The sequence below is a fragment of the Eleutherodactylus coqui genome, chromosome 6, assembly GCF_035609145.1.
Source record: "Eleutherodactylus coqui strain aEleCoq1 chromosome 6, aEleCoq1.hap1, whole genome shotgun sequence".
NCBI lineage: Eukaryota > Metazoa > Chordata > Amphibia > Anura > Eleutherodactylidae > Eleutherodactylus > Eleutherodactylus coqui.
The window spans coordinates 55803680-55816417 of record NC_089842.1 but is presented as its reverse complement, the minus strand read 5'-3'; the positions used below and the strand labels follow the sequence as shown (position 1 = coordinate 55816417).

The following is a 12738-nucleotide window of genomic DNA, read 5'->3' as shown; positions in this document are numbered from 1 at the left end:
AAATCTGCAAATGAAATATATGGAATAAAACAGAGAAAAAGTATAATGGTAAGATCTGTCTCTCTTATGGCTCAGACCGCTCCCAGCTTTGGTTTGCAAACAGATATGTAAATCTTTGCGTTATTCTTTTTCTCTGTAGGTTTTGTTCCTGGTTTTAGCTTACGAATACTGCTGTCTGAATGCATTCGGCATACTGAATATTGCAGTCCAGCAGCCACAGGGGTATGCAAAAGGGCAATTAATACAACAATACTAATAATATACACCCCAGTCCTTTAAGGCCCAATGTCCACTGGCAAACTTCAATTTGAAGCCGCCCATAGGAAGACATGGGCGTCCGCAGCAGAATTAAAGGTTGCAGATTTGTTTTGCAGACTTTTTTTGGTCCGGAAAACAATTTGTAGCATGCTCCGCTTCAGTGCGGTTCCTGCATTGAACTGTGGACAGGCCGCAGATTCCTCGGGAAAGCGGGAGATTTTGAAAAAAAAAATCTCTACTGCGCATATGCACTGATCAGCGCTATCACACACATCCGCAGTGAAGATCTGGAAGATTCGGGTGCCGGCACAGAGCGGGGAGCTGCAGGGGAGAGCTGGGAGGAACGGAGGTAAGATCTTTCTCTCCCTCTCTCCCGCCCGCTCTCCCCTGCTCCCCGCTGCGGCTCACCTGTCAGCCGCAGCGGCACCCGAATCTTCAGGGACGAGCACAGCGATACTCGGATAAAGCAAATTACTCGAGCGAGTAGTGCTTTTCCGAGTACGCTCGCTCATCTCTAATCTGGACAGGTAAGCAGGGTCCTCGCCCATGGGCACGATCGGATTCCGTTGTGGGCTCCCGCATGCAGATTCCGACCCGCCTGTGGACATGAGCCCCAACAGCCATGCAGCTGTACAGCCCTATTTTAGGCAGGCTAAATCTATAACGTTATCTGGATTTACATTCAGTTGGACTCGCAGGTAACTAGAAGAACTCTGCTACTAGCATGAATTAGCAGGAAAGACATATCAGCGCCTCATCTTGAAAGAAATAGTCCTCCACAATAGTACCAATAGAAAATGAAGGGCCCTCACCTGGTGCTCAGCAGATCATATTAATTTATTAATATATAACTTTTCTTAAAGAATAGTCACACGCTAGCTTTTTTTTGTTTTTTTTCACATTTATTAAAGGCATTCCCGTAGCATGTCCACCAAAAAATGTTAGAATACATCCACTTTCTGTATACATATGCATTCATTTGAACATTTCAGATATATCACAACCACAGTTTGTGAACCCAACCACTTGTTACACACCAATAAAGCATACTGGATCTGTAGAGAGAAGTGTTTGTGTAGTAGCTGCCTAGTACAGTGTGAGTATCACCCGAGAGGATCACTAGTAAGTACAGCATGGGTTACTTCCATAGAGCACTTTCACCTGCTGGTTGTTAAGGGGTGTGTTTTACACTAATGGGGATGATCGTTCCCACTACTCTGGATATCACTGATTGCTGCCCATGTATTTCTTCCACGCTCTCATTTCCGAATTTAAAATGATGAATTAAACCCATTCCCCTACCCACAACAGACAGGGAATTACTGAACCACAACTTGGATGGTCCCTAGAGGGCGGTTGCTTTTGTAAATTGCCACTTCTTGCAAGAGGGAGCAGCGCTGGTTCCTCAAGACCTCGCCCTGCCCTGCCATCCTTTAAGTGTATAGCACACACAGCAGAAAACTTTCTCAAGTAAATTGACACCAAAATCTGCACATGACTCTTTGTGGATTTCACTCCTTTGTAATGAACTAAATATACTGCGAAAATCGGTCGCTGTTCCACCTCGGGGCTCCTTCACACTGGCCATCGTGACGTCGCCGCGAGAAACCATTTTGCTCTGTGACCTCACCCTAAGTAGTAAAAGTACATGCAGATTTTAGGGTCCACTTAATCGCTACTACTTCAGTTTTTTAATCAACTACAGCTGCTAATTGAATTGATCGTGAACCTGGCAGTAACGATAGTTCAGAATGTTGCCTGTTTTAACTTTTGCCATAAGCATGAGCTCACACTTGAGAATATACTTACTGTACATAGTGTCCTTGTATTGCAGGAGTAGTCTGTCCACTAACTGCACACCCCTACATATCAGGGGCTAATGTATAAAGGATTCATAGAGGGGGTATCTGTAGACCAGTGGAAAGTAGTCACAAAAGACTTGCACTTCATCAGAACATTGTATATGTGTAGAAGTCACAAGAAGGTCTAGTGGTCATGGAGTAGTTTGTAACATCTGCTCAGATTTGTAGAGTACAAGCCTCTGATTCCTCGGGCACTATTACATCAATGCTGTTAGTGATCAGGTAATAGCGGTAATTACCAGGCTGCAACTCGGGTTCAGCCTGACAATTGCTGGGAAAACATGAGTGCTAGCAGCACCCACTACTGTTTATATAATAGCAGCCTAAGGCTTCCTACACACGTCCAAGCGCGATATGAGGATGTGAAACTCCGCCCGATACCGCACTTGTAAACTTCCGATGGATGTGAGGCGTTTTTGGTTAAAAAAAAAAGCCTCCCATCACTTCTGGGAAGTAGCGATTCTGCGGTATGGCTTACAGCCATGGTGGAAGATCGGCAAGCGTTTCCTATTGTTTGCATGACATGCAAGGTATCCCATTAAAAACCATGAGCGACGCGTTCAGAGGAGTGCGAAAGGATAGGCTATGCAGCGACTCAGCAGCTTATCCCCTACAGGAACCCAACATCAGCCATTGGGAGGCCCTATACTTGCGTCAAACAATCCCACCAACAATAGCAGGTTTGGATGACCTTCATGTAATATGCTCAGTAACTGAGGGGCTGAAACCACATGCGGAGGTGAGTTACCAGCAAAACCTTGTAGACAAAGTCTAGTACTATTCGCAAAATCGTACGACCCTGATCAACGCCCATGGGATATGGTTTTGGCTGTATGCAGCTGACACAATGTGGAGTTCCTGCATCAGAGAAGGTGATTATTATGGAATTAGAAATTGATGTATAGTATGGGGTTTATACTAAAAAAGAAACCCCACTCAGCAGCCCATATTGAGTAATGGGAATCTTCTATGGCCTTTTTTCAGTAGATAGTACTTTATAACAAATGCTAACCTACATGCAAAATAATTCTATCAGCAGATTATTTCCTGCAGAAACAAAGGATCAACATATTAAAACCAAGTCTACCCATCTTTATTTCCTGGCACATCTACCACAATAGCCCCATGCCCATTGCATTGGGTGAGTCTGACTAGCTTTGATCTAATGGGTATGGCCAGCAATGGGTCATATAGATTGATGCTCCATCACCAGAGCCTATAGCAGTCATGCTCTTTCGCAAGACTAAACACACATCGTATAGGTAGGAAGACATGTTGGGTGATAGGAGTTCCCTCTGCCTCTCTAAATAGGTCTTCCATACTTCGATTTCTAGCTCAAGCTGTTCACCTACTTGTAGGATCCTCAAGTAATGTTCCTAAGTGTCTCCACTCAGTTAGTTGCTAACACTTGGTTGATAGGTCATTGGGATTATAGGGCCCCGATACACAACTGTTAGAAGTCTGTTACCCACAGCAACCTAATATGAGGTTTTGCGTTGTTTTTATATGCGATTGTACGTGGATATTTCAAAAAAGGATGACTGGATGTCCATTTCAAACCCTTAGCTGCAACTTAACCAACCCAAGGTCTGATCTAGACCGCAATTGAATAGCTAGGTCATAGAGCCTTACATTGTGTTGGGGGTTTTTGAGGTCCAGTTTTTAGGATTCAAGCCTCATCTACTTAACGGTTATGGATAAGTTAGCTCAATAGTAGTTGGCATTGTGAATATGGTATTAGAACGGTATGCTACATAACCGACTACAACTTGTAATGCTTATGAATACATTAATTAATATGGGTCAAAAATTAATTAAATTGGGACAGGTATTTCCAACTAGCGGTGGGACATGATTATATACTAAATGCAGGTATACCGTAGACACATTCTCTGCAGAGGTATTATACCATCTCCTATTTGCATTAGTAACTAAAAATTGTTAAAAAATGGACTTTCAGAGCACCATAATGAGGACTGGTCAATGCACTAGTACAGAAAGGCACCACTACAGCAAGCCGATTATTAACTGCAAATGTACAAGTCTCAATTGATTTTTTTTTTTTTTTTTTTCCCGCTCATGGCCCAACCAGCAGTGATCTTATGGTTGCACCTTTTCCATACTCTCCTGATTTTCTGTTCTTCCAAAGCGATGACCTATTTCTTCTGAGAATGCAGAACAGCAAGATTTCTGCAAAGACAAAAATTACACCGCAGGTCACTAGCTGCAGTTCGTAGAGGACAATCTCATCCACATACTCAGTACTGTAATTCCTGCACAAATCTGCAGCATTTCTGGTACATGTAGATGGACCCCTCGGTTGGGGGGGACTTTTCTTCTTTCTGAGAAGAGGAGTGAATAATCTGTCCTTTAGAAAACTTCAGTTTCAACTAAATCTTCACTATGGAGTTTATATTGAGAAATTCTGGAGAATATTATTTCAATTTGAATGTGCCTGTGTGTAAATAATATATATATAATTATTAGCATCGTGGCTTGAGCTGTAGCTACAAACTGACTTCTCCTGGTTTGAGGCTCCTAATGCCAGCATGCATCCACTGCAACCATTTTTTAATTCTCGGTCTGCAGTCGTTTTCCCGAATTTTCCCAACCCATGCGCTGTAACATGGGGATATTGGCGAGGAGATAGCAGATGGAGACATTATGCAAATGGCTCAGCTGTCATTCAATGGCTGAGCGCTGCCTGTGATTGGCTGAGCGCTCAGCCAATGAGACCAGCGCTTTCTGGGGTCGGCAATTTTTCAGTCCCCAGTCTCCAGAATACGACTGCTGGGGCCGGACGGCTCTTCTAGGTGAGTATAATTTTTTTTTATACAGCTAGGGATGATTTTCAGGGAAGGGCTTATATTTCAAGCCCTTTCCCAAAAATCATTGCTGCAGGGGTTGCCTGCAACCCACTGCTTTTAATGGAGCTGCAGCAGTGCTGACCCCATTGGAAGCAACGGGATAGCATTACTGACGTCTGCCACAGTTGTAGCAGAGGATTTTGGCAGGATAGAGTATGGTGGGTGAACTAACAGAGGTGCTACCGCACTCTAGAAAAAAGAATGACCAGTTCCCTCGCCTTAAGAAGCCTTCTGTTCCAAAGGTTGCGCTTACGATCCATTACTTTTGGTTTTCTGTGATTTATACTTAAAAGAGAATATATATTTTAAAAAAGGCCTTATGCACTCATGTGGTACAGGTACAGAAATGCTTCACCACTTACTTGGAAAGGAAGGGGCCTTCTCGAGATAAGTACTGAGGTGAGAAAAATCTGTATATGTCTAAATCTATCAAGGCGCTGTCCTCCTTACATTGTAATGTATGCTTGCCCTTTATGACATGTTGTTCTCTGTAAAGTCAGGATAGTAGCAGATCAAGAAAGATTTACCTGCTGGTGGTCCGCCTTGTTCTTTGACTTGCACACCAACTCAAGGCATGAGACAATGAGCCCCAGGGCCAGACCAATGCCCAGAATGAGGAAGATTCCACCCAGGGTATGGGGTTGTACTGGCACCCAGCTGGCGTGCTCTTCTGTTGCTGTACACGTGTTTTCCCACCATTTCTGACGCAGATACTCCAGATTGCCAGTTTCAAATTGTTCCAGAATAGCGATTGTCAGAGGTCTGATGAGTGGCGAGTCTGCAAACAAAGATGATAAACATGGCTGCCTTATTCTGTACCACCAGTCCGAACCTGTCGCTCCTCCAGCTGTTGCTCATAGCAAGCGTAGATTTGACTTTTATGCTACATAAATATACCGTTTTAGGCCGGGTGTACACTTACCGTGTCTGCGAGTTATGGCCAAGAGGCTCAGGCGCAACTCGCATTGGACAGCTGTCATTTTGGTGTTCGGTTTACACGAACACAGAGCATAGACATACATTAGTATGTTCTGGTTCTTGTCAATGATAAAGATAGGAATAGAACATACAATGAGTTTTTCACATGGACCATGGGTTTAATGGGGCCATGTGCTGCCCGTGAATTAACAGACAGCGCACAGCCCTAAGTACGCTAGTGCGACAGAGACCTTATACCGTATTTTGACAGTTATTCTATTAAGTCTTGCCACAACTCCAAATAGGCAAACATTCACGGCAGTCCTGAGGGCCTTCATAAGCCCTTGGCTGCCATGACCCCCAAACAGCACCATGCAATCTCATTGCAGGAAGGGGGTAGGGGGTGGGCATTTGGGACTTCTAAACTCCAATCGGGACAGATCAATGGCATTGTCAGAATTGACAGCGGTTAAATGGTTAACAACTACTATCTGACTGACCTCTGATCATGGCTGATGCCGCCAGATGACACCCGTTGCATATAAAGCAGGCTCAGCTCCCAAGCCCACTCCATATTAACCCTGTGCACATCCGACGTACATGTATGTCAGATGGTGCCAGGGGGTCAAAGATGACCTGTCGGCCCTCCTGCTATGGCTCGCTTCAATAAGTACTTCTATTCTCCATGAAATAACAATTCCGCAGCATCTCTTCATAAAACTCTCCATTGTGCAGCTCCTCTGTTACTCCTCATATAAGTGTATGAGTAGATTGACAACTAGATGATACGTTCCCTTTCTCAGTAGGCTGTGTCCTTACACAGTTGGACTCTCTATTATCGAGGATGACAGTGGTAAAGAGTGTAAGGACACACCCCATTGAGAAGGGGAAGAATAATGCCCAGTTAATACATTTTTCGGAAGAATAACAGAGGTACAACACAGTTCTAAGAAAATGAACAACAGAATTAATTCATGTAGAATATCAGTATATATTAAAACATACATATCAAGAGAGTTGACTGGGGCTCTTTAAGACGGATCATCCAGCATAATCAAAGGCTTATTGCAGGCTTGCACTATTCTTAGAATAGGTCATCAATAGTTAATAGTCAGGGATTAGCTGCTTGGGATACTCACTGATCAGCTGATCCTCCAGCCCCGTGTCAGTGCAGAAGTGTAATAGGTGGCTTTACTCATATTGAAATCAATGGGAGTAAAACCACCTATTACACTTCTGGCCCTGACCTCCAATGATGACGTGCGGCCCTGTGGCACTGACAGCAAGCTGAAGGATCAGTTCATCCTCACTGATCAACTATTGATGAACTATCCTGAGGATAGGTTATCAATATTATAAGCCCAGAATACACCTTTAACCTCCATGTACTGATGCTTGAAAGTTTGTGAACCCTTCGGAATGTTCCATATCTCTGCTTATATTTCTTCTAAGCCTACATCACATTTTCACACAAGTCCAAAAGGTAGATAAAGAGAACCGAATCAAACACATTAATCAAAAATATTAGACTTGGCCATGTATTTATTGAGGAAAATGATCCAATATCACATGTCTGTGAATGGCAAAAGTATGCAAAATTAGCAGATGATTAAAAACACCTGAAGAAAGAAGATCCGGCCGCGAAGTAGGAAGATCAGGCCGCGAAGGCAGGAAAATCTGCATCGCCTGGAGCAGGTGAGTGTAATTCAGGCGCGGGTCTCCCGCGGGCCCGGACGGCTTCCATAGGCTTCAATAGACCCGCACGAAAATGGAGCATGGTCCATTTTTTTCATGCTCCATGATTTTTTTAATTCACTTTTATTGACCATCCGTGGGTATTTATCTACCCGCGGGTGGTCAATGCATCCCTATGGGGTGCGGATCCGCGTGCGGGTGAAGAGTTAAAAGCCGCTGCGGATTTTAATTCTTCTTTTTCCCGTGGACATGAGGCCTAATAGTTTGTGAGATCACAAAGCAACTCAAAGTAACCTCTAAGCAACTAAAGGCCTTTCTCATATTAGCTAATGTTAATATTCAGGAGAACATCATCAAGAGGACCCTGAACAACAATGGTGTGTATAGCTGGATTGCAAAGGGAATCTTGCTGCTCTCCCAAAAAAGAACACCTCTGTCTGTCTGCAGTTTGCTAAAGATCATCTGGACAAGCCTGCAGATTATTGAAACAATGCTTTGTGGATGGATGAGAACCAAATAGAAACCTTTGGCTTAAATGAGAAGCGTTATGTTTTGAGGGGGTTCACACCAGATACTGAAGTCAAAGCCTAATATTTTTGGCTCGTGTGTTTGATTTGGTTCTCTTAACTTTTAGGACTTATGTGAAAACCTCATGTAGTTTTAGGGCAAATATAGGTAGAAATATGGAAAATATGTTTTATCCATGACCATGTCACATAAAAGATTCTGTCATGCAAACATAGGAAGCCAAATGTCTGGCATTATGAATGTGCAATGTCTGCATATTTGGTAAACTTCCAACACAAGCGGCATATATGAACATACCATTATTAGATGACTATTCAACACTTCATGCTTTACTACATGGAGCAGAGCATACCTGGAGATATATGCCACATCACAAGTAGAGATGAGCGAGTATACTCGCTAAGGCACATTACTCGAGCGAGTAGTGCCTTAGCCGAGTATCTTCCCGCTCGTCTCTAAAGATTCGGGGTCCGGCGCGGGTGACAGGTGAGTTGCGGAGGGGGGGGGGGGGGGAGAGGGAGAGAGAGATCTCCCCGCCGCCCCCCGCATGTTTAGAGACGAGCGGGGAGATACTCGGCTAAGGCACTACTCGCTCGAGTAATGTGCCTTAGTGAGTATACTCGCTCATCTCTAATCTCAAGCCTTGGAATAATGCAATTTATACATGTGTAAAACTAGCCATACACAAGACCATCATCTCTCTGGGCCTTATCAAAACTGTTCACAGCCAAGCCTGCATGTATATTCAACAGGGGAGGGGGAGGCAAGCTGTTGCCATCTCTGGCAGCAACTTACAGGACAAAAGATCAGACATATTGAAATGCAACATGCCCAATCCTCATTTCCTCTGATAACCACTCTCATATTGCCTCCATATACAGACATATTATTAGTAGCATTCTCCAACAATCCTATTATGTACAGGCAGCTTATGAGTATTTAAAACAGGCTGGAATAATCATTTTGTACGACAGACGTAGGTTTACCTAGTTCGGCAGCAATGCCATAACCTCTGCCTCCAATAATTTCCTGGGCACGAACAAGATCGCAATGTTTGGCCGCAACAAAGTCTTGGCTGCTGGCCTCTCCAAGGTAAGCGTAGTTTGACTCTCTCACTCTTTGGACTCCATCGGAAAATGTCTTCACAAGTACCCGATCCTTTCTTTTATCCATGTACTCATAAATCTTTCGGAAAGTTGGGTTCTTAGAATTCTGTATAAAGGGGACAAGACGGGTCTGTGTATTGATTTTCCTTTGACAACAACTTGTAATCCTACATTTAGACTGCTAGGAAGAGCGGTCATGATACTTGTAAGCAGAACATGCTGCCAGGAGTGTTTAATGTGAAGGAATCGAATATAAAAAAAGCCTACAGGTTTTTTCTTGCACCACTCTTTGATCACTTTGTTTCATCTTAGGAGTATGATTTTGGGTTCATTGGATTTCTTAGATTCTCAGCACTGCCGAAAAATCCTTAAATTTGAAGTGGGTACATTGAGTGACCCGTCGGGCTACGTCAAAGTTCCCATATTAAGTATAGCGGCAAGCACCATTATGAAGATTTAAGCGTTGCTAAGCAATGTTCATAGTTTTGCATGTCTCGCCCTCACCGTTGCGAGACTATGAACGCCCCTGCTGGCTGAAATGCTGATATGAAAGAAGACACACACAGACACACACAGACACACACACACACACACACACACACACACACACACAGACACAGACACAGACACACAGACACACACACACACACCCTAACCCCCAGTGGACGGGGTGTCCGGGAAGCCTCTATCTAACCTCTGGGCCAAAGCACAATCGGGAGCAGACAGGGCTGTATAAGCAATACTAAGAAACGTTCATAGTCTTGTGGTGTCTCTCCCCCTCACCGTCGCAAGACTATGAACGTCCCTGCTGACTAAAGCACCGCTATGAAAGTAGTGACACACACACACACACACAGACATTTCCTCTTCCCCAGTGTTGTACGGGGTGCCCGGAGCTCCGCCGGGAGGGGACGGGGCTGTATATACTGTACTGCCAGCACATACTGGCCTCTATTGTGACGGCTCCTCCTCTGCCGATAGATAGGGGCTAGAGATAGATGGATATAAGATAGAGAGAGATAGATTCTCTTTCGGCGATGCTGTGCTTCAGGCAACAGCGCCGTAAGAGAGAGTGAAGCGTTGCTCAGACAGACCGACCGACTGACAGAGACAGAAAGAGACCTGTAGGCTTTTATATTAGATATTTGCTCCAAATACAAAGTAACACTCTGGAAAAATGGTTGTTGTGAACTTGTAAATCTGCTTGGTTAGGTGATCATTCACACATTTTATATTCACGTAGCGAACATCCGGTCAGTGTAGTTACATAAATAGCAATTACTAAGACTGGAAACACATTCAGTTTTGGAACCAAAGTCAGAAGTGGATCCAGCAGGAAGGAGAAGTAAAAGTCCTTCCCTTAGGCCGGTTTCTCATAGCCGAGAATCTCGTGCGAGATTTGTATGTTGCAAGACTCACCAGTCTCTTGCAAATATGAACGCCATTCCTTTGAATGGAGTCATATACATGAGCGATGTTTTTCCAAGTGCGAGGTTTCCCATTGAAAACAATTGGAAACACTTGGTGATCCTCTAAGGTGTCTAAAAGACAGGCTGGAGGATCGCTACTTTACAGAAGTGATGGGAGGCATTTTTGCCATAAAAACGCCTGGCATTGGTGTTAAAACACACATTGGCGAGTGCAAAAAGCACTCGCCCGTGTGTAGAGAAGCCTTATAGCTCTTCTTTAATCCACTTCTGACTTTGGATCAAATAAATGCACCAAAAATTGCATGTGTGATTGTAGCCTAATATAATCCATAATTAATTTCCATCTTTTAATATCGAGTTACAGCTTGATTTTTGATACAGAGCTCTAGATTTCAAGCAATGTCATCACGTAAAGTGATAGAATTTGTCACTTTGAGGAATGTAACATTTCTGACTACCCAAATTTTTTTTTTCATGATCCACTGTATTGGAAAGTGGAGCTGACTACTACTTCCAATATATTAGTGCGGGAATGGGGGGAGGCACACCTCCTGAATGTATGGGATACTTCAAAGCCACTTATAAGCTAACAACATATTCAGTGAATATATATGGATCACCTTAGGCACATACAATGAACCTACACCACAGATGTATTGTGAACATTGCTTTACATTTTGAATTCAGAATTGAAAAACAAAACAAAGTCCTGTAAAGCTCCCCCTAGTGGTAGCTGCATGCAGCCAGAATTTTGTCTACCAATCACTACTCATGCCATGTCTGTTTTAGTATTCCCAATGAAATAACAGCTCTGGAGCATTTTTAGAACGGTGTTGTGTCGTTCGTCTGTTATTCCTGTCTAGGGACACACCCCATTTACAAGTGGAATGGTAACACCCAGTTGTAAATTTATTCATACATTTTTAGGAGGAATAACAAGGGATGCTACAGAATTGTCATTTCATAGGGAATACAAGTTTTTTACTAAAGTAAATAAGTCCCAAAAGCAGACATCCCAAAGTGATGAAATATTGCTAGGATATGCTATCACTTTATGATCAGTCGGTATCTGACCCCTGAAGCATTAAAACATTAGCATAGACAGTTGGATCTAAATGGATAGAAAACAAAGTGGTTTGAGGAGAGTTATAAAGCCATGGAATTTTGCTTCGAAAAGTAACAATGTGAGCATTTGAAAGATTCTTTAACCCCATAATGACCTATGATTGATATATCCATTACAGGTCACAAGTGGAGGGTAGGGAGCAGGCTTGGGAGATGAGCACACTCCATACCCAGTAGCTAACAGCTGCAGTCAAATCTAGCAATGATTGTGGCTAATGCTAACCACGACGTCTAAAGGCCTATTTAGACGGGACGAGTGTCGGGCAAACGATACCCGACATTCTTCCCCGCACATACTAGCTCCTGTGCTCCTGTGAGCTAGTATCGTTAGCTCTCAGTGGGGAGGCTGCAGGAGATTTCTTTCCTTGCTCTCCCCCGCCCCTCTTCATTGCCTTACTATAGCGGCCATTCAGTACTGAGCGACTGCTATTTACACTGAGCGATCCGCTCATAGTCCATCGTTTATGCAGCATCGTTCAGTGTAAATAGCAGCCGTTCATTAATGAACGTCCGCTATCTTAAGGCAATGGAGAGGGGCAGGGAGCGCGAGGAGAGAAATCTCCTTCAGCCGCCCCGCTGTGAGCCAGCGATACTAGCTTCCGTACAGCAGCACAGGAGCGAGTATGTGCGGGGATGAGTGTCGGGCATCGTTTGCTCGACACTTGTTCTATCTAAATGGGCCTTAAGCAGCCAGTTTAAGGGAAGCCCCATTCAGTGCCCTACAACGTGATTGTGGGTTGCCAATGGGTTGGAAAGGCAGCCATGAATATCAGCCAATAAAGCCTTGCCTGTGGCAGGGCTTAATAGGCTGGCAATATAAGTACTAGATTCTGTAATACTGAAGTATTGCTGTATATTGTACAGGTGACCAGACGAACATAAGTTAAAGTCCCCTATGGGGACTAAAAAGGGTAAAACGAAGTTTAAAAAAAACTTAATATAAAATTTA

General features: G+C 43.7%; 1 protein-coding gene across 1 annotated transcript in view; it reads right to left on the bottom strand.

The window, feature by feature from the left end:
• Window positions 1-1146: 1146 nt before the first annotated feature.
• LOC136632165 (probable glutamate receptor) overlaps window positions 1147-12738 on the bottom strand; it is a 40008-nt gene continuing 28416 nt past the window's right edge. Inside the window, exons 9-11 of the mRNA XM_066606851.1 lie at window positions 9115-9340; window positions 5515-5765; window positions 1147-4310 (exon numbers count right to left, since the gene is read on the bottom strand). Of these exons, the coding sequence (XP_066462948.1) occupies window positions 4221-4310; window positions 5515-5765; window positions 9115-9340 (567 nt within the window). The 3' untranslated portion in view covers window positions 1147-4220. The remainder of the gene's footprint in view (window positions 4311-5514; window positions 5766-9114; window positions 9341-12738) is intronic.